The 22988-nt window shown below is 36.8% G+C and overlaps 1 protein-coding gene across 15 annotated transcripts in view; it reads left to right on the forward strand.

Moving 5' to 3' along the window:
* Nucleotides 1-932: 932 nt before the first annotated feature.
* The window catches only part of LOC127794267 (transcription initiation factor TFIID subunit 12b-like), an 89018-nt gene continuing 66962 nt past the window's right edge, over nt 933-22988 (forward strand). For all 15 annotated transcript variants that reach the window (XM_052325232.1, XM_052325233.1, XM_052325237.1 and 12 more), the window contains exons 1-5: nt 933-1544; nt 2027-2227; nt 6047-6538; nt 6806-6880; nt 16571-16649. In XM_052325232.1, coding sequence (XP_052181192.1) covers nt 1077-1544; nt 2027-2227; nt 6047-6538; nt 6806-6880; nt 16571-16649 — 1315 coding nt within the window. In that variant the 5' untranslated portion in view covers nt 933-1076. The remainder of the gene's footprint in view (nt 1545-2026; nt 2228-6046; nt 6539-6805; nt 6881-16570; nt 16650-22988) is intronic.

Raw genomic sequence — 22988 nt, forward strand, 5'->3', positions numbered from 1 at the left:
CAATTACAATATGATGTGAGTGAGAGAGAGATACTAAGGAGAGTACAAGCAGGGACAAATGAGTGCAAATACAAATGAGAAGAGGCTGTTTGGCTTATTGATTTTTTCATAGCTTTTAAGCTATTTAGATTTCAAATTAAAAGTTATGTAGTGTTTAAGCTGATAATGTATTTGGATAAATGTGTTTTTAAGTTATCAATTAGTATTTATGTGTTTGGTTTGAAAGAACTGATAAGTTATTAAAACTTGATAAAAAGATCAAAATAGATATGATGTTGAATGATGTAAATTTTTATTATTAAATGTTAATAAATTATACATAATTATTAAAAATATATTAATATAATATTACTATATATATTATATATGTTATATATAGTAATATATATTATTTTGTGTTATATATATATATATATATACACGCTGCACGCAGCGAGAAGAATAGCGGCCGATGGGGGTGATGGCTGATAGAAAGCGACTAGTGGGGGTGACGGCGATGGTCGACAATGGCGACCAAAAGAGGTTGAAATGGAACTCGATGGCGGCTTGTGGCGCCGATGGCTCGACCCACCAATCTGATGATGGCTTGAGGCAGCTTGGATGATGCCGGCAACAGAACTAAAGGAGGGGCGATGGCGTCAGCGACGATAATGGCAGAAGCTCGAAAATGGGAGAAGAAAGGGACAAGGTGTAAATATTCAAAATATTTGAGGGCAAAATAGTAATAGCATTAGTTAACACAATAGCTTCTTTCGCAGAAGGTGAGAGTACCAACTTTTCTCAAACATTATTATAATAGCGTTTAAACGTTTTTGTGTCGTCAAATACTTCACTCAAAAATGCTACTTAGCTTAAATACTGCTTATGCTTATGCAGCTTATAAGCAGACAAACGGCAGCAAAGCAAAGCGCAAGAGCTTGCCAAGTGGGCGCACGCATGTTAGATATACGTTACAGACAGACACGTGTCCTGCTCTCCGCTGTCTGGGGTCTGAGTAGTATGATTTTAGGCAAAATATTCACCCCCGCACCATCCTCCCAATATTCTCAGTTGCCAAGCCAGCGCAGAGCAGAAGAATGGCGGAGAATTCATCGCCGTTTCCGAAGCCAATTCGACAATCCAATGCGGCCGGATCCGTGTCTCATAGCCTAATCATCCCCTCACCGTCCCCATCCGTGGACGCCCACCGAATTCCCTTACCTCCATCTCAGCAACCGCCGATGACGCCGTCTACACTTCCGTGGCTTCAACAACAAATGCTACAGCAACGGCCGAGCAATTTGACGGCCGCACGGAATATCCAGATGCCACACAGGACGCCTTCCACGTCGAGGGTGCATCAGGTGCAGCACAACGTGGCGGCGGCGGCGTGGCGGCCGCAGATGAACTTCGGCGGCGGCGGTCTCGCTCAGCAACCACAGGAACAGCAGATGGCGAGATCGGCATTGATAGGGCAGACTGGCCAACTGCCTATATTGTCTGGCCAAGCCCCGGCGGCGTCAGCTGCGTCCCAGTTCAATTTGCAACCGCCGTTGTTAGCACTGGTACGCAACGCTTAATTGTTCCATTTTAACACTAAAACTAAAAGAGGGAAAAAAGGGAAAAGTTCGGGACCTATTTGGTTTGGATGCCAATTGTTTGTTTGGTTAGATTATTCAATTTCTTTACTCTTTTTTGCTGAATAGAAGGGGGTTCTGAAATCTGACCGACGCCTTTTCTAATTTACGAAACAAAGGATAGAAAGGGGAGAAACTTGTGGCTTGATTTTGTTCGAGTGGCAATTTACTCTAATTTCTATTTTGGTACGAGTTTTCAAAGAATTGCTTTGTGTCTCTCTGTTTGACAAGGCCATAACAGCACTAGTATGCACTATCTTACTGTTTTTTGCTTGAAAAGTAGAAGAGAAAAGGAAAAACTTGCAACTTATTTTGGATTGGGTGATATTTGTTGATCAGAAACTTTATTGTTTTTTTTTTTTTGGATTGTTTTCTGCACTTCTATTTAACAAGTGGGGTGTTTACTGCAGCCTAGTCAGAAAAGCAGGTTATTACAAGGATCCCAGTTCCCTGCTGTTAGTTCGGCCGGGCAAGCTCTAGAGGGAATGATGGGACCTCTCAACTTGAACTCTCAAATTAGAGCAAAAAGGCCCCTTCCATATGCCCAACGGATGAACCAGGGGCATTTAAGGCAGCAGTTGTCGCAGCGACATTCACTTCCGTCAAATCAGGTTTTAAGTCCACCTATATAGAGTTTTTCCTTATCCTTTTTTCTTAACTTGTCTTGTATGATGTCAAATTCTCATCTGAATGGAAAATGTGCACTTTTAATATAGCAGAAATGGTGAGTTAGGCTAGTGTTGCAAGATGAAGTTTCTACCACTGAGAAGATTGCTGTCTTCCGGTCTTTTTGCTCTACAGCCCCATTTTTTGGTCAAACCAAATGCTGCTAAAGCTTATTATTGGATGGAGGGATGCTTTGAATTTGAGAAGAAACTTTCATTATCCATTCTTTTGTTGGCTCTACTGATTTTACTACTTTCGGGTCTCAAAAGTAATTGTTCTATATGTCTGTTTCCTTGTGTAGATTGTTGTATATGCATATACATACATACATATATATATATATGTATATATTTAAGAACTGTCTTGAGTAGTAGATACTTATTTGTAACACTTGTGGTCTAGATTAGAAACAGATATACAAGATTATGTACAATGAGTTGCATAGAGTGCTGTACAGTGTATGGTAGATCTTTGTATTGTTGATATATTAATGATTATAAGTAATATTATAGAGGATGCTTGGATGAGATCTGGATATCATTCTTTCTTGCTGAATGCCATAGGTGATTGATTGGTCTTGCTTCTGTGCAAAGTTTAGTTCATTGTCTCCCCAATTCCATGTTTAACCAATTTGGGACTGCATTGAACTTGGAATGTCTGTGGCTGTTTCAATTGTATTGGTAATTTGCTTATGCAGTCATGTACCTAATACGAAACAATTTGCAACTTCTATGTAGTTTAAGTTGCATGATTATGATTCCATTTTCTAAGTAAATAAGAATGCACTAAAAAGAACACCTTAAAAAGGGGATTAACCTTTTATAACCCCCATAATGCTAATAGCAGTCTATATCTATTGCATGCAGTTCAAGCTGAACTTTGTTCCCATTTTGGTCTTATAAGCTATAATAATACTATTCCAGCATCAATATGATTTTCCTTCGGTAGAATGAGGCTCATGGATGAATGTTTGGGATCAGAGTGCAATATAAACTAAAAAAATTTAGAGGTACACTAGGTGCCTTTAGGTTAGTGGGGTATTAACTTTATGAAACAAACTTCTTGACCTATGTTGCCTATTTTCTGATACAGGAACAGGAGCGTAATATGCCTTGTGATGAATTTTTGAGATACTTTTAAAGCTCTTTTATTTTGATCAAGTAGTTACACGATGAAATAACATAATTAGTTTTGTAACTATCAACATTTGAGATGCTTTAAAATTTTAATTTTTTAACAATTAGACACCTAATGGAATAACATAATCTAGTCTATTGTTTGATTATACCAAAATATATTTCTTAGAACATGACTGCCAACTTTTTCTACATTTTCAAGCCAAAAATCTTCTATCTATGATTTTATTTGACATATATATTTCTTTCCTTCCTAAGAAGTCATTTAAGAGGATACAACAACAATATGTCAAGCCTCAATCCACTAGTTGGGGTGGGTTACATCCATTTTAGCTTGCCAGTAATTTCTGTCTTTGGCTGTATCTGCTATAATGCTCTTATAATTTGTATCATATCTGAAAGTCTTCCACCAAGTTTTTAATAGATTTATCATCATCCTCAACAACTACACCTTATCCTAACCAAGTTAGTATTAGTGGCACAACATCCATAATTTCAATTATCTCCTAAATATCACATTAACAATACAAATCCATGATGCAGAACAATGTGGCAAAATACAGATATTTGAAATGTAAATGTACCATGTTTTTGAATGTGCTTACTAATTCGTAGTGCATGAGGGTATTAGCTTTTTTTTTTCTTGGTTATCATAGATCTTGACAAGTCTACTACTGAAGGAACCTTGCAAGTCAAAAAGCTGTGAACCAAACAATAAGGGGCGCTTCTTTTCGTGTTTCAGTTTTAGTTTTGTATTTTGAATTCATTTTCAACTTTGTGTTTTGAGTGTCTGCTTTGAGATGGCTGAAAACGCGTTCTTTTTATCTGTAGCATTTTCTGCGTTTTGAAAATTTTTAGTATGTTTGTGATGAAAACAACCAAAACAACTTTTTAGTTGTTTTGAGTTTTTTTTTTACAAAATTTTTCATTGTTTTCAAAAATGCGTTTTTGAAAATATGAACGTAAATACGTTTTCACTATTTTGGAAAACTGAAAACTGAAAACGGCCTAAAAACAACAAAGATAACAAGGCCTAAGAGTCTGATTTGATGATGTAATCCTACTGGGTACATATGAAAAAGAAAATATAAGCATTTCCATTTAAACAACTAGATTTAATTCACATGAGACTTAAGATCATGTCCTCAATTTGGATTTGAACAATCTGACATGCATTCTTATCATTTATGCACTCTCATAAATAGAGGACCATCTTCTTGAGAAAGAGACGGTTTGAGGCTTAGAGCTAAGATGTCATTTCAACGACAGACCTCTGGACACTTATTGAGACATAGAGCTGAGATATTCTTTTTTCTGAAGACCTTTTGTAGATGGGACTTTGTAGATTATTACCATTCCACCATCTTTCTTAGAAATGCTACCTTTCAAATCCCACTACTGCCTAACTTTTCAGTCAATGGTTCAACATTCATGCTTTGACATCATTGATTTGGAAACTTGAATTTCAGTTCTGACACTCCTCAGATATGGAATTATTGGTAAGGGATTTAACACTTTTTCTGCAATACTTGATTCAATATCGCTAATCTTATGTGCTGCCTAACTCAATGAAAAAATGATTATTTTGCTGCTGATATTTTTCTTTTCATAATCATGAGGTTTCTTTATGTAAGGAGCAATTAGCGAAATGAAGTATTTGATCTAAAACAGGGCCAACGCATTACCACAATAAGCACGTGATCCAATATCCCAAACAAATTTTTTTCCTCAAATGCCCTATTCTAGACCATGATTGGTAGCAGTGGAACAATTAGTCATGTTCCCCCTCTTCCTCTTGTTAAACCCATAGACTGTATGGTGGAAATCATCTGAGCAATAATGGGGTTCATGCCATGACAACAATGGGTACACAAAGGAACAAAAACGGGTATAGGAGCATTTATAGCATTTACTCAAAAGTGAAGGTTGCAATTTACAATACTGCCCTTAAAAATTTAAAAGCACACGTTGTGGGGTCACTATTTGAGATAATTACTAAAATATATAATTTTGGATATTTAACAAACTCTTTTTCTTGATTTTTCAAGAACTGATTTATTCAAAATTTTCCATAAATGGAGAATAAATTAGGGACATCGCTCAAAAAAAGGAACAAGGATTTGTGATTGAGTATAGTTTTGTTATTTTTGGTGTTTATTCATGTTTTGCAGGCTGTTTTTATGTTTTTTTTCAATTTCTGTTTTTCATGCTTGATATTATATTTCAATCATTTTATTCTTCATTCTTTCTGCTTTCCATTGCGATTTCTTCCTTATTTCCCGCAATTGGGGTCTAATTTTGGTTAAGTGTGGCATAGAACCCCTGGTGTTGCCAGCGGATCTGAACCTGGAATAAAACCAAAAACAGCTGGTGGCACTGGGGGTTTTTCCCCGGTGATGGCACACAGGATCCTCTCACTGGGTGACTGCACGTGTCATGGAGGATGCTAGGTTGGTAAAAATTTGCAAATAGATGCCATTCTAGGAATCTTTTTTGAATTGGATGCTAACGTAGTAAAAAATTGTCTTATGTTTATTTCAATTTCTGTTTTATGTGCTTGATACTATATATCTGCCTTTTTTCATTATTTTTTTACTTTGCCATGCTAATTTCTTCTAGAAACTACAGGGTCAAAATGTACCGAGGGCCTCATTTATAAACCCTCAGTTATCTGGGCAGTCAGTTTTGAACCCTTTCTCTCCGCAACAATGGTCGATGCAAGAACCGACGATGTCTAATCCTAATTCTCCCTATCATCTTCAACACCAGAGGCTAGAACAACTACTTTTGCAGCAACAACTAGCTTCATCCTCTCAGATGCAGCAAAATTCTACATCATTGAACCCACAGCAGTTTTCCCAGCCTGTACAGCAGCAGCAGCCGATGGTGCATCCACAACTCAGTCATCAGCAACAGCAACAGCATCAAGTTCTGAATCAGCAACAGCAGCGGTCTCCAACGAGGGCAGTGCCTGCTGGCCAAAAGTGTCTCAGTTTGACAGGATCACAGCCAGATGATACTGGATCTGGAACAACTACACCAGGGGGGAGTTCAAGCCCGGGAGCGGAAGCAAACAATCGACTTCTTGGGAAGAGAAGAATTCAGGATTTGGTTTCCCAGGTCCCCTTATATTCAAATTGCTTGTTCTCTTTACCATGTTTGCTTGTTAGGCAATCCAATAAACCCAAATCCTAGATTTTAATTTGGAATCTTTTGGTCCCTGGGAATGATTTGACAGTTATTTTGATGATTCAGAGTTATTTTAGGAACATCCAAAATTGACACAAAATCTGAGCGTTTAGACATTTTTGGAGAAATTTTTTATTATTAGCATTTATGTAAAATATTTGCTAGGCAGGGATTGTTTAATTCCTCTTCTGCTTTCAGGTGGATCCAAATGCAAAACTAGATCCTGAAGTCGAAGATCTTCTTTTGGATCTTGCTGATAACTTTGTCGATTCGGTGAGGCCTATTGATGATATACCAGTTATTTGGAATATGCACTGTATTTCCTTGTGTCTACACATGTGCTTGATATTCAAACTTGTTATCTCATGATACCCATCTTTTGCATGTGTATTAATTGATTTATGCCAATAGATAAAATGACATGCAATATAAGACATCATGTTTACATTAAATTTTATATTGTTTTTGAATTAATATGTTGTTTGATTGAATGTGAGCCTTGGTAGTAATAATAAGGTTGCTCATTTGATAGGGGAAGAGGTTTAATTTTTTTCTTAGTTTTAGTTTAATTAACAGTGTTAGTAATAGGGGGGTTGTCCCTGAGATTTTAGCAAAGTAAAAGGATCAATTTACCAAAGTCCCAATGTACAAGGGGTGTATGGTCAATTTACCCTAAAAAATTTATTAAGAACTTTTATCATAGAGAAAAAAAGGTTTGTTAGGGTTTGTAGAGGAGATGATTGAACTTTCCCAATTATAATTGGTTTAATCAATCATCTTCATAGATTATTTTACCTCTTCGGTGTAGTGATGGATATAGTCACTAAGCACATATAAGAAGACATGCCTTGGCATATGTATAATATTGTGTTGAGATTGAAGATCAAGTTATTTCAAGAGAATATGAATTTATACATCTCAAATCAATTATTCAAAAAGATAATTAGATTATTGAGGATGATGCACACAAATTCATTGTAAAATCCCTTTAAAGATAGAAGGAAGCTTTTATTCCATAGCTACAAAGCCAACTCTATTGTATGACAGAATATTTGGAGAATTAAGTGTACAAAATGTTAAGTGTAACTGAGTGGGGGATGTTATGATTGATGTACATAATAAATGTAGGATGGATCATGTGAAGATTTGCTTTATACTTTTTATGCATTGTAAAATCACTTTAAAGGTAGAAAGAAAGTTTTATTGGACGGCTACAAGACCACTTTTGTTGTATGGAATTGAATATTTGGAGAGTTAAGTGCCAACATGTACAGAATATAAGCATAAGTGAGTTGAGGATGTTATGATACATCTATAACCATACAATATAAAACAAAATTAGAAATCAGATTGTTCACAGTATGCTTGGAGTGGCACCTATTAAAAATAAGATTTGCAAGATATGTTTATGTAAAGAATAGGAGAAATAAAACTATATTCTATCTTTTACATGTGTGGTACAGACCCATTTATAGGGTTAGAAATTTACACCATAAGAAATATTATATTTGTGCTAAACTAGGAAAGATAGGTGTCAAGAACCTAATGTTTGCATAAGGGTTTCTTGGTATTTTTGGCATGCTACTTACTGCAGTTGTTCTGTAACAAGCTGTCAACGATTGGGAAGACTGATTTTGTCCTTATTCTCGGACAAGATCAGATCAGCATTGATTCGTAATTGATTGATCGGTACTGATTATTTGTTTCCTAAAACAGAAGATGCATATTCTAGATTTAGATTGATGTATCTTTCTATTCTAAGCTGTATCTTTCTATTAGTTGTTGTATCCTAAAGCTTTATAAGTTTCCAAAACCAGGTTTGGAAACTCTCTTATTTAATTTCTTAGAAACTTCCCAAGTTAGTGAGGAAGTCCTGTATATAATTGGATCTACCCATTCAATGAGAATAAGATTGAAAAGCATTCTTTTCACGTCCTCTTTGACACAAGCTATTCAAAGTTGTACTTTGTATTGGCAGCTTTATTGATGCCAAAATTAACCGCTTGGATTAGTATAAAAACCTAATCCAGCTGAATGAGAGGGGATCAAAGCATTTTTCCAGAAATTCTTTGTTTCTCTCAATTTCTGTCTCTTGATCTTGCTTTCTCTCTCACCTACTTCTATTTTCCTCTCCTTCTCCAAATCTTCCTCTCATTTCTCCCTAAGTTCTTCCCCAATTCTCTCAATTAGCAGAGAACTGACCTGTTTAGATTTGAGGACTTGACAATAGGCTGTACTGAAAATAGGAAATGTTGACTATATAGAATATAGGAAATTATTCAAAAAAGATAGGCTGGAAATCACTCCTTAAAAGTAATCTCTAAACTAGGGATGATTTGGCCAATCAATCTCTTAATTTAAGAAATAATTCTAGTCAAACATTCCTCAAGTTGGTGAATAAATGTCTTTCATCACAGCTTGCACAATAACTCCTCATTTCTTCTTGTAGGTAGTCCCTTTGTCGATACATCAGCCAACTAGTTTTCGGATGGGACAAAGGGAATACAAATTAGGCTAGCTTTTAGCTTCTCCTTTATAAAATGTCGATCTATCTCAATATATTTTGTTCTATCATGTTCCACTAAATTATGTGCAATATTGATGGCTGACTTCTTGTCACAAAACAGCTTGATTGGTCCACTGCTAACAAGCTTTAGGTCATCCAAAACGATCTTTAGCCATAACAATTCACACATTCTAGGGGCCATAGCTCGAAATTCTGCCTCAGCACTGGATCTTGCAACTATGTCCTGCTTTTTTACTTCTCCAAGACACTAGATTCTCTCCTAAAAATACACAATAACCAGTTGTAGACCGACTATCAACTAGAGAACTTGTATAGTCTGCATATGTGCAGCTTGCAACAGCTAGGTTATTCCTTGATTTGAATAGAATTCCTTTCCCATGTGTGGACTTTAGATAACATAGAATTCTTTTGATTATTTGCATGTGTTCTTCATTTTGATTGTGCATAAACTGACTGACTGGGCTGATAACAAAGGCAATGTCAGGTCTAGTATGAGATAGGTATATTAGGCGACTAACCAACCTTTGATACCTTCCTTTGTCCACCAGTTGACAGTTGGGATTTTCACCAGTTTGAGATTTGGTTCCACTGGTGTGCTGGTTGCTTTTCCACATAACAACCCAATTTCTTTCAATAAATCTATGATATACTTCCGTTGGGAAAGGAAGATTCCTTCTTTGGAGTAGGCTACTTCTATTCCCAAAAAATACTTAAGTTTATCAAGATCCTTAATCTCAAATTCTTTTGTGAGGCTTTCTTTTAGCCATTGTTGCTTCATAGCATCATTTCCAGTCACTATGATATCATCCACATACATAAGCAAAGCTATAACCTTCCCCTCTGTTGAATGTTTAATAAAGAGAGTATGATCTCCCTTACTTTGTTGGTATCCCATCTTTCTTGTAGTTTTAGTAAATCTGTCAAACCATGCTCTAGGGGACTGTTTAAGCCCATAGAGCCTTATTTTCGCTTGCACACCCTGCCTGAAGCTTCTTTATTAAACCCTAGCGGTGGCTCCATAAAAATTTCCTCCCCTAAATCTCCATGGAGAAAGGCATTTTTTACTTTAAATTGCTATAATTGCCAACCACAACATGCAACCAATGATAGGAGGCTTTGGACAGTTGTCATCTTTGCCACTTGTGCAAAGGTCTCCAATTAATTTTGTAGGTTTTTGTGTACCCCTTAGCAACCAACCATGTCTTATCTCCCACCAATGTGCTATCTGCCCATATGCAACCCACAGGTCTTACTCCCTTTGGTTTAGGCACCATGTCCCGAGTTTGGTTCTTTTCCAAAGCTCTCATCTCTTCTTGCATGGCCTATGTCCAATTCTAATCCTTTAATGCATCTTCAGTTGTTTTAGGAATGGCAATGGCATCAAGAGAGAACAAGAAGCTTTTATGTTGGGGTGAGAGCCAATGATAGGAAATGTAATTGGCCAGTGGATGCTGTGTACAATGTCTAATCTCTTTTCTAATAGCAATATGTAAGTCCAAATCACTAGGAATAGAATTGGTATAACTAGGTGAGTGAGTGATTTCAATACTTGGTCTAGGAGTAGATGTTGGCACAAGCTGGGAATCTAAAATGGGTTGAGATCTTCTCTTGAAAACATGGGGGGAGCCTTTAAATCTGACAATAGGTGGTAGTAGTGGTTATGTTGTAGGGGAGTCACCCTGTTCTTGTGTGTCCTGCTCACCAAAATCTAAAACTAAGGAATCAAGAATAGAAGGGTTTGAGGCAAGCTCGGGTTTAGGTTCAACTGTGGCTGGCTTTGTTTTTAGTTGTCTCAAAGGGGCCAAATCCAAAGAGGGAAGGTCACCACTGATAGTCTTCCCCTGGTGACTGGGAAGAGAAAAAAAAAAAAAAAAGGTGTTGGGTTTTAATGAAAGTAACATCCTTGAACACAAAGTTTCCGAGGAGGAGGATAATAGCAAGGTTATCCCTTTTGGGCAGTAGAGTAGCCAGGGAAGATGCATTTAAGGGCTCGAGGATCAAATTTGTCTCTATGCTGTTTAAGAATGTGAACAAAGGGGACACATCCAAAAACTCTGATAGGAAGAAAGGTATGAAGATTGACATTCGGAAAGTGAGAAGAAAGACATTGCAATGGACTTTGGTTTTAGAGAATTTTAGAAGGAACTTGATTAATAAGGTGGGCAGCAGTTAAAACTGTTTCCCCCCAAAAAAGATTTATGAACATGATGATGATATAGGAGGGCTTGGGTAACATTGGGTAAATGTCTCATTTTTCTTTCAGCAACCCCATTTTGTTGAGGGGTATCAATGTAAGAGGAATCATGAACAATGCCTTTTTGCTGAAAGAAATGATGAATATGTTGATTAAAATAGTCCCTTGCATTATTAGTATGAAATCGCCTAATAAGGGACCCAACTTGGGGGTAGAAATCATCCTGTGGAAGAATGTCAAAATTGTACTAATGACTGCCCTATCTTTTAAGAGATACACCCAGGTTATTTTAGTACAATCATCAATAAATGAAATGAACCATCTAGCCCCAGAATAATTAGGGATCCTAGATGGTCCCCAAACATTAGAATGCACCAAAGAAAAAGGAATGGGAGAAAGTTTCTTAGTAATTGGATAGGACACTAGGTGATATTTGGATAATTCACAATCATAATGAATTTTAGTAACATTTAAACCCTTAAATAAGGAAGGAAACATAGTTAGCAACCAATTGAAGCAGGATGGCTTAAACGAAAATGGTGGAGCCAGATTTCAATCATGGCAGGTCTAGTTTGTGATGAGCTGGCAAGAATAGACTGGTCCCTTTAGAAACATGACAAACTCTCCTTAGATAATATAGGTCATTTTGTTCCTTAGCAGCCCCACTCATCTTCCCCTAGCCCAATTCTTGAAAAACACAATCATTGGGAGAGAAAATAGTTTGATAGTGTAATCGAGTGTGTTTGAATATATCTCAAGTTGTATGCTTCTTGAAATCGAGTATTCATTGCAAGGTTTCGGCTATTTCAAAATTAATGAAGTGATCTATGTGATAGCCGAGTGTTATGCCTTTATAATCGACTAAGAGATGTGCATAATCGAATATATTCTTGTATTAGTTGAGTATGATGATCCCATGGTCAAATGTTCATGATTATAAGGCTTTAATTGAGTATTTTTGAGAGCAATCAAGTGTTTGTTGATGGATGATCGACTATTAGTGAGTGATAGTTGAGTATTTTATGAAAGCTATCTATATTTCAAGTTAAATCGAGTAGCTGATGAGCTTACTCGAGTATCTAATGAATTCAATCAAGTAATAAGGTTGGTAGAAAGGTTAGGGACATGAAAAACTTTTTTTAACAAGGAGTGATGCATTGAGTATAACACTTTCCTGACCTACTCTAGGAACTGTGTGACCATTGGCTACAATTATTCTTTTGGAACTTAATATAGTTTTATAGGTTTCAAAAATAGTTGGGTCATAGGTCTTGTTATCAGTAGCTGCTGAATCTAGAATCCATAAGCCATTTCTAATAGTTTGTGAAGCATTAAAATTCTTAGAATTAAGACATGTTTGTGCTAGAGCAAGAACTAGTTTGAATAGTTTTCAGGAATGATTTCAGCTTACTGATTTCTTTTGCATTTTCTATTTTTTTTTTTTTTTGGGTGGGGGGTTCTCTCAAGTTTCTTGGGTGTGAGTTGGGCTTGAGCTTGATTTTTAGCCTGTAGATTTCAGAAGCATCCCATCCTGTTTAAAACAGTCTCCTTTCCATGAAGCTTGAAACACGTCTTTCTAGTGTGCTTTGGTTTCTTGCAGTATGAACATCGCAACCCTTCTCGGCTTTGTTGTTGTTGTTTAGGGTGAGAGTCATTTCTTCCTTACTGTGGCCTAGAATGTGAGATATCTACCTTGTTGGAAATTATGGTTGACCCCTCGGGATTAGGTTCATCAAGCATAGCTATTCTTCAATGATCTTCACTGTGGATCATAGAAAAAACTTCAATCAAGGATGGAAGTTTTTCCTTGCCAAGGATTTGAACCCTTACTTGATCGTACTTAGGATTGAGACCAACCAATAACTCCATAGTCCTGCCCCTTTCAAGTATGGAAATAAGAATGGTAGAATCTTTACTACACAACATCTTTATGTCTTGATAGTGATCTAACTCAAGCCAGTAACCACTCATTCTATTGTAATAATCAGTCATCGACAGAAATTCCTGCATGGTACTACTTATTTTTGTCTTCATCTGAAAGATAACAAAGGCATCTTGCACTTTAGAATAGGTTCTTTTTACTCTTTTCCAAATATCCTTGGCTATAGACAAAAATATGTGGTTTCTACTTATCTCTGGCAGCACAGAACTCTAGAACTAGGACATCAGCATTGAGTCCTCAACATCTTAGGCAACGAATGCTGGATCAGAGACTTGGGGTGCTGGTCTAGTTGGATGGGCTATCTTCCCTTAGCTCTTCAGAAAGGTTCTTACTAGTTGAGACTATAGATTATAGATCCTCTCAGCCATATGATCTATCACGTGCGTTACATTCAGTAGATGCTCCATTGACACCTACTCACGTATATACTATATTCATCTCATGGATTATGGCATGCAAATCACCATTCTTTATCATTACCATCTCATACTAATGAAAGGTAGTATCCCACGTACCAGTCCGTACTTGACTAATCATAGTCCGCTTCTGAGAAGTCTTAAGGACTGGGAATTAACCTTAAGATATCCTTAATACAAAAGTCCTTTGTCACATATTCTTAACATTTAAGAATAAGACTTTTAACAGGAAATCTAGGGACTTATTCATATATAATGATAGGAGAGTTATGAATGAAGATATGACCTTAAAATAAAAAAAGATATTTTATTACATTTGCAAGAATTATATCATTAGTCTCATTATTACAATTGCTAGATGCCATCTAAATCTAGCATTAGGGCACTAATACTAACACTAAACTCACAAATATTCAAGTTCCTTATAATATACAAGAAACTCTCCAAATACCTGAATGGAAGAAAGCTGTAAATGAAGAAATTAGAGCACTTGAAAAGAATGGAACTTGGGATGTAGTCAATTTGCCTCTTGGAAAGAATCCAGTTGGATGCAAATAGTTTGTTACCATTAAGCATAAAGTAGATGGAAGTGTTGAAAGGTTCAAAGCCTGATTAGTTGCTAAAGGTTTTATACAGACTTATGGTATTGACTATTAAGAGAATTTTGATCCTGTTGCTAAATTAAATACATTTTGAGTACTTTTATCTCTTGTTGTGAATAGTGATCGGAAATTACATCAATTAGATATCAAGAATGCTTTTCTCAATGGAGATTTAGAAGAGGAGATGTACATGGAGATACCTACAGGTCTTAAGGATTAAACAAATTCAAACAAAGTTTGTAAGTTAAGGAAATCTCTTTATGGTCTCAAACAATCTCCTAGAGCTTGGTTTGACAGATTTACTAAAGTAGTAAAGAAATTTGGTTATTCACATTGTCAATTTGATTACACTTTGTTTGTAAATAGTTCTCCTAGTGGAAGAATATCTATTATTATTGTGTATGTGGATGATATAATCCTAACAGGAGATCATGAGGAGGAGATTAGCAAACTTAAGAGATTTCTTGCAAATGAATTTGAAGTTAGAGACTTGGGAAATCTGAAATATTTTCTTGGGATGGAAATTGCAAGATCCAAGACAGGTATTGTAGTTTCTCAAAGTAATTAAGTAAGATCCAAGACAGGAATGTTTGGATGCAAACCTTCAGATACTCCAATGGAGATTGTAACTAAAGATAGAGAGGAAAGGAAAAATGCTCCAAGCTGACAAATGAAGATATTAGAGACTGGTTGGTAGACTTATTTATCTATCACATATAAGGCTTGATATTTTTTGCAATAAGTGTAGCTAGCCAATTTATGAACAATCTCACTAAAGAGCATATAAATTGATAGTATCACATTTTGAGATACCTAAAGAAAACTCCTAAGAAAGGTCTATACTTTAAAAAGACTAAGAAGAGGAATATTGAGGTATTCACTGATGCAGATTCGAATGGTTCTATTATTAATCGCAGGTCAACTTCTGGATATTATACTTATATATGGGGAAACTTGGTAACTTGGCATAGCAAGAAGCAAACAGTTGTGACTTGAAGTAGTGCAGTAGCGGAATTTAGAGCAATGGCTCATGGAATATGCAAAGGAATGTGGTTAAAGTGATTGCTCCTTGAACTTAAATTTGTATCAAGTGATCAAATTAATATATTGTGTGATAATCAAGCTGCTATAAGCATTGCTAAAATTCCAATTCATCATGATCGAACTAAACATGTGGAGATAGACAAACACTTTATAATAGAAAAAGTTGATGGTGGGACTATCAATATTTCCTACATACCTATTGCTCTTTAGATTGTAGACATTCTAACCAAGGCTCTACCTAAGATCAAGTTTGAGGATATGAAATCCAAGTTGGGTTTACTTAACATTTACAACCCAGCTCGAGAGGGAGTGTAGAAAATATGTAGTTATTTAGTTTTGAATATTCTATTTGAGTGTATAGTTTGTTATAATTTTATTTCTAGGATATTTCTTTTCTTTGTTTGTCAGTTTCTAAGTCATAAATGACTCTTATGGATTAGTTACATTTGTACCATATATATTGCTCTGTAAATTTTGAATGAAGTGATGTTGATTTTCTGTCAAATTCTACATATATCCATCTGTTCTATTCCAAGGGGAAAAAGGTCACCTTGGATGGTAGAAGTTCCTCCCCACATTGGTTGGTTTGCCATAGCCAATTGACCTGACCTCCCTCTTCCTAGAAAAGGGCAAGTGGAGGAACATTGCAAAGAAGATGGTTGTGGGGTTTATTTCTCAGTCTTGGAGATGCACTTAAACTGTGGTGACCAAATAAAGCCTTTTCGAGACCAGGTGTTAGGAATAAGTGAAACATTTCTTATCCCCCTTATTTTTCAAAAAAGGGGAAAGAAAATTTTTCCCTTGCCTTAGGTGTATAATCATTCTCTGATATTTGTAGGTAAGATGGCCATTGACACACCATTGTCCAAGCCCTGAATTTAATTTAGTACTTAAGAATTTGATTAGATTAGGATGTGAGTATATCAATCTTATTTGTGAAATCAAATACTGTGGCCAGTGGCCGTGCCTCAAATATCTTATATTGGGGCAAGTGTATACAATAAGTGCTGGACAAGTGCATATGCATCTTATGCTAATTGTATTGGGTTTTTTGAATGTATTTCTCTGTTTTTATAATGCACATTTATGTTATTTTGTTTGCTTGTGGTAAGAAGCTTGCCTTTAACCGTCCATATCAGTATTCTATTATTTCTATCAAATTGTTGTGGTGCCTAAATAACATCTTCTAACAAATATTTTGGAGGCATTTTATGACCATCCTGTGTGCCTCATTGCAGGTAACTACATTCGCATGCAACTTGGCAAAGCATCGCAACTCTTCAACTCTAGAAGCCAAGGACTTGCTGCTTCATCTAGGTTTGTTCATGTCACTTCATCAGTATATTTGTGTTGTCCTATATGAGAATCGTCAACCGTTCAAAATTTAGAATATATTGAGCTGCATGTGTTAAATCTCATTGAGTAATCTTGGGAAAAGAGTAGACTTATATATGCATTGAAAAATCAAAAGAAGCTGCAATACATTTGCTCACATTTATCTGCACTCTTCATGTAGCTTCTATTGTAACTGGATTTACTGGAATCTGATATATCATTCTTGTCAATAGCTTCTCCTTTTATTTTTAAGGATTCCAGTTTAATGCTCACCTTATAGGCATACCTTCAATTTCTTTCCATTACTTTTATGTCGTACATTGATAATGAAACTTTTAAGAATTCAAATTTCCCAGATTGCTTTTATTAATTATTTAGCTAGCCATGCAAACACATGAATATAGAATTTTGAAAGTAATAAAAAGACTGAATATTTTGATGTTTGCACTATGATCTTTCTTTATTTTTGCTGAGTAAAAGAGGAAAGTGGGGTGACTAGGGTAGCAACTCCCTTGGATGTGGCCATGAGGGCCCTTCCTCGCTAAGGACTGCCCTTCCTCACTAAGGACTGTTCACTCTGAGCCATAGCTACTGTCGAGAAAGTGAGTCTGTCACCCTAGCTCCACTGCAGTGCATAGGGTTAGGCCCTGCATCTATTGCTTACTTTTGGCATCATGGGTCTAGGTCATTCCATAAGCAGGATGGGTTTAAAGTTCGAACCCAGACCCAAGGGAGACAAGAGAACTCCCAAACAGTTAGGCTAACCACCATGATGGTTGCGCTATAAATCTTTGAATGATTAACAATGGTTGCAATTGTGTCATAGTCTTGTAAGTTGCTTGAAGAATCATTTTTCATTGTTCCTGCCATACTGAATCTTTGGCATATTTATGTCACATTTTGGTATCCAACATAGACCTTGAACTATTATTTGAATGAAACACTTGTTTGGAGATTTTGAAGTTGAAGCCCAGCATAAGTACCTTTCTTTTATCCTTGTCTCCAAGGCTATGTAGAATGATGCCCCATGTCTTCGTGGTTGTGGACAACTTGTTGGAATTGGATTCCACCACATAAAATTTTTGCAAGCCTTTGAACTCCGAACTCTTCTGTATGAAAGCTGAGTGAAAATCATTGCGGCCCTAGGCCCTAGACATCTATTCTATGCTCCACTTTGTCACATTGCTTCATTAGAATTTCAGTCCTAGTTTTGACTCTTGGAACATATAATTTGAATATTTCCATGACATGTAAGTTGCAGCCCTCTAAGATTCTCTCCAATGGTGCAAGAGATTCATTTTGTTGGATATCAAAATAAAAAGTTGTAATCCAGATAGTGCAGCTGTGTTAAGTTAGGTATTTTGTGACTTCTTCAAGTTTTCCTTAATTGTGATTCTACTTGTGCTTGGCTTGTGTGATGACTTGAACCGCACCACACACATTTCTAAATGCGTTTAAGAGAGTACATTGATCTGTTACTTCGAAGACTAAAGAATTGATAGGAATTACAACTTGATTTGGTAATGAAATCAACTGTGCATACATCCCTGTGCTAGATTTTTGTAACCTAATTAAATGGGCCAAGTGATTAACGAGGCAATCATTATTTTTACTTAGCCCTTTGCCCTTCTCAGAAATGATACACAAAGAATGATACTTTTTTGGATAGGACTCATGATATAGATCTTGTAAGAGGGACTGGGGCCGAAACAAGAGATTTGTTCTGGGATAAGTTGGTTTTCTCTTGGATTATGTGCCAAACTTGATTTTACTTTTGCTTGGGTTTTGCAATGATAGGAACTGCCTAAGATACACGGCTAAACAAACTAAGAAAATGTAAATCATATCTGTTAATTAAACTATCAAACTTAATGAATTATAACTTGATTGACAATATACTAGATTTAGTGGACCTATTTAAACAGGGCATGTGATTGACTGTAAATAATTGTTCTTACTTGGACCCATGCCTTTCCAGAAAGAAGCATGTTTTTATGCAAGGCTCAGATTTTTTTTTTTGTATAAATGTGCTCTCATGCCAATTGTAATTATTATTGGATATGAAAAACTGAGAAGAAGGAAAGGGATGGAGGTTTTGCAGAAAAGGTCAAAAAACTAAGCTGTAACCCTTTTTCATATATATGTGTAAATTATAGGACAAATAGGAATGGACATATTACGTCCTACACAAATCTAGCTCGTTTAACTTTTCCTGATTTTAAGGAGAATCACAAACTAGAAACAAAAAACAAAACATCATTAGGTTCTTCCCTAAATTCTGCAGCACATAAGCTGCATATATTCAGTCAAAATGACAGAAGTAAAACTGACAGCCAAAACATCATAATCTTTACACTCCTCCTTGATGTTTTTGCTGGAAACACCAAGATTAGACCTTAATGTTTCAAATCTTTCTCTTGGCAATGCCTTTGTCAGAATATCAGCAACTTGAACCTTTGAGCTGCAATGCTCCAATTTCACTTCTCTCTCTCTTTCAGCTTCTCTCACTGCATGATACCTTGATTCTGATATGTTTGGTTCTACCATGGAACACAGGGTTCTTTTCCATAGGAACTGCTGATTGATTGTCACAGAACACTTCTGTAGCTTCATTATGCTTTTGCTTCAAATCATTCAACACTTTTCTCAGCCATATAGCCTGATTGACTAGCATCTGCGACAGATATGTACTCTGCTTCAGCTGTTGATTGTGCAACAGACCCTTGTTTCTTTGAATTCCTACTGAATGCGCCAGAATTCAAGAAGAATACATATCCAAAAGTGCTCTTCATATCCTCGATATAACGAGCTCAATCAGTATCAGTATGTCCTATCAGCTTTGAGTTAGCTGATTTCCTGAACCAGATTCCCAAGTCTTTAGTTCCCTTTATATACCTTAACACTCTTTTTGCAGCTTTGAAGTTCAATTCACTAGGATCTTGCATGAATCTAGATAGCAAGCTAGTTGCAAACATAATATCTGGTCTTGTTGCCGTTAAATATAGTAAACAACCAATTAAGCTTTTGTCCGCCTTGCTTGCTCCATCTTCATTGATCACATACACATTATTGGCTCTAGATGGTTCATCTCCTTCATTGATGATCATACCAGGGTTACATGGCTATTCCTTATGAAAGACAAAGCCGAAGTGGGCCAAATCTTCCAAAACTTAAACATCATGATTCAAACCTAATTCCAAGCTAAGATCCAAGTATTTAAAATTGACAATGGGTGAGAGTACTTTCATTCCATCCTTGGATCATACTTGATGAAGCAAAGCATAGTTCATCAAAGTTTGTGTGTAGATACTCCTTAGCAAAATGGCGTTGTTGAAAAGAAAAATCGACATCTACTTGAAGTGGCTAGATCACTTATAGTTAGACCTAAAATCTACCAAATGTATCTTTTTGGGCTACTCTCCAACTCAAAAAGGCTACAAGTGTTTCTCACCCAAGACACATAAATTTTACACTTCTATGGATGTAACCTTTTTTGAACATCAGCCTTACTATGCCAAACCTACCATTCATGGGGAGAATCCTCTTACTCGGGACTTCCAGCTTTTGACAATTGATGTTACCAAACCATCAAGTACTCCTCACCCCAATGATCTTCCAAACCCGCGGCGATTTAGGGCTGGTCGGCACCCCTAGGCGTCGGCCCGACTAATCGGGCCATAGCGGCGCCTAGGCGGACCAGGTGGCCGCCTCCTAGGTTGTGCGCATCCTGGGCCGACCTTATTTCCCCCTTCCCTGTCTCTATTTCCCCTTTCCTTTTCTCTCTTTGGTCGTTCATTGTGGGTCTTCTCTCTCTCTCTCTCTCTCGCCTTCAATCTCCTCTTGGTCGTTCGCCGCCGCTATCGATCTCTTCTCTTGGTCCTGCTCTCTCGTCGCCGCCGACCTCACCTGTTGGTCGTTCTCTCTCGTCGCCACCAATCTCATCTGTTGGTTGTCATCTCTTGTTGCCGATCTCATCTTCCTCCGGTATGTATCCATCTTCCTCCGCCTCCGGTTATTTAGTAAAAAACATTGAAGAAGCTGCAGCAGCAAGCTTGCGTTGCTGCTTGCTGCAGCAAGCAGCGAGTAGCTGCAGCAAGTAGCACCAACTTGCTGCTTGCTGCTTGTTGCAGTAGGGAGAATATATTAAGAAAAAAATAAAAAAATATTAAATTTTCTAGGCCCTAGTCCTTGCCTAGGCGCTAGGCGCCAGTCTGCAGCCCGACTAGCGCCTTTTAGAACACTGATCATGAGGAAGATATCAATAACCTAAAAAGTCTCATAGCCAAAGTTCGAAATTAAGGACTTGGGACACCTCAAATACTTTATTGGCATGGAAGTAACTCAATCAAGGAATGGTATTTCTATTTCAGAGTGAAAGTATACCTTAGATTTACTAAACATGAATGCTTGGATGCAACCCTGTTGACAGTCCTATGGACCCTTCAATTAAGGTGGGAATGGAAGAAGGGTGTCCATCTACAAATAAGGGTATACATTAAAGACTTGTTGTTTAACTTATTTATCTCACACACGACCTACCTTTGGTTTTTTGTTAGTATGGTGAGTAGATTCATAAAAATCCAACTAAGCAACACTTAAGGGCTGTATATCAAATCTTACAATATCTAAAGAAGAGTCTTGTCAAAGGCCTATATTTCAAGAAGACATCAAACCGAGACATTGAAGTATTTTTTGATGTAGATTGGGTAGGATCAATGACAGACCAAAGATCAACTACTAGATATTGTACCTATGTGTGGGGAAATTTGGTTACTTGGCAAAGCAAGAAACAATCAGTTGTGGCAAGGAGTAGTGCAGAAGCTGAGTTCGGGCTGTCTCAAGGAATATGCGAGGGAATTTGGCTAAAAAGGTTACTAGGGGAGTTAAAAGATATCAGCTGGACAGTCCATAAAATTATTCTGTGACAACAATGCTTCCCACAAGCATTGCAAAAAATCCCATTCATCATGACAGGACAAAGTATGTGGAGATTGATTGTCAGTATCAAGGAAAAAATTGAGGAAGGAACTATCAAACTAGTATACACGCCTACATGCCTTCAAATTGCAGACATCCTTACAATGGCTCTTCCTTGACCCAACTTTGAAAGTTTGAAGTCCAAGCTAGGCATGATTGACATCTACCACCCAACTTGAGGGGGAGTATGGAAATCTGGCCTTGATTCTTTTAGAATAATTAGCAATATCTATATTTAGTTAAGTTGTTTTTTTTCAGTATAGTGTGATTTGGGTCCATTAACTAGTTTCCTAGTTTGAGTGGAGAATAAATCTCTCTCAAAACTAGCTGTAAGTTTCCTAATCTAGTGTAGCTGTAACTTCCTAATTCAGTCTATATAAATCTCAGAATAGGAAACTAGGAGATTTAGTCTTCTGTGTATATATATATATATATATATATTCCAATAAGGCAGATAAATAAGATTCTCTCTTCCTACCAAAATTTCTACAGCTCCCAAACACCCTGAGATGCTCCACAACTGGTTTAACTCCATACCAAGCCTCAAATGGAGTTTTATCCTTCACAGCCTTGGATGGAAGTCTGTTTAGCAAATGCACTGTTGTATAACTGCTTTTGCCCAGAATTTCTTAGGCAACCTCTTCTCAAAAAGAAAACACCTTGCCATTTCCACAACAGTTTTGTTCTTCCTGTCACTCACTCCATTTTTGTTGAGTGTAAGTGATGGACAACCGATGTTCAATTCTAGCTTCTACACAACTTTTCAAACTTAAGTATTGTGTATTTGGCCCCATTATCTGTTCTTATCACCTTGATACTGCAATTGGCTTGGTTTTCAACCAGAGCATTTAATTTTGGAAAATGTTATTGGTACACCTTTGTGTACACTTTGGGCTACATAAAGGTGTACCAATGATAAAAATATCCCTTATGAGGCGCATAGAGGTGCGTGAGGCGCATGGAGGCGAGGGGTATTTTGGTCATAATACTCCTTTGTGTAGCCCATGATGTACAAAAATAATGTACATCTAGCATGATTCTTTAATTTTTGAAACACGCCAGCCACTTTTGATGTCTGCCTCAATAAATAAACCCAACACATTCTAGGAGAATCATCTATAAACAAGATGAAATACCTGCTTCCATTCAGTGAGAGTGTCCTCACTGGTCCACATACATCAGTGTGAATCAACTACAACCTTTCAATAGCCCGCTAGATCTTCTTGATAGTAAATGGAAATTTGCTTTGCTTTCCAAATTGACAGGCTTGACACACATTATTATTAACACAAATAGCTGTCAGGCTTTGAGTTAAGCCTTTGTGATGCAAATGCTTGAGTGCTA

The sequence above is a fragment of the Diospyros lotus genome, chromosome 2 (genome assembly GCF_014633365.1).
Source record: "Diospyros lotus cultivar Yz01 chromosome 2, ASM1463336v1, whole genome shotgun sequence".
In the NCBI taxonomy this organism is placed as follows: Eukaryota; Viridiplantae; Streptophyta; class Magnoliopsida; order Ericales; family Ebenaceae; genus Diospyros; species Diospyros lotus.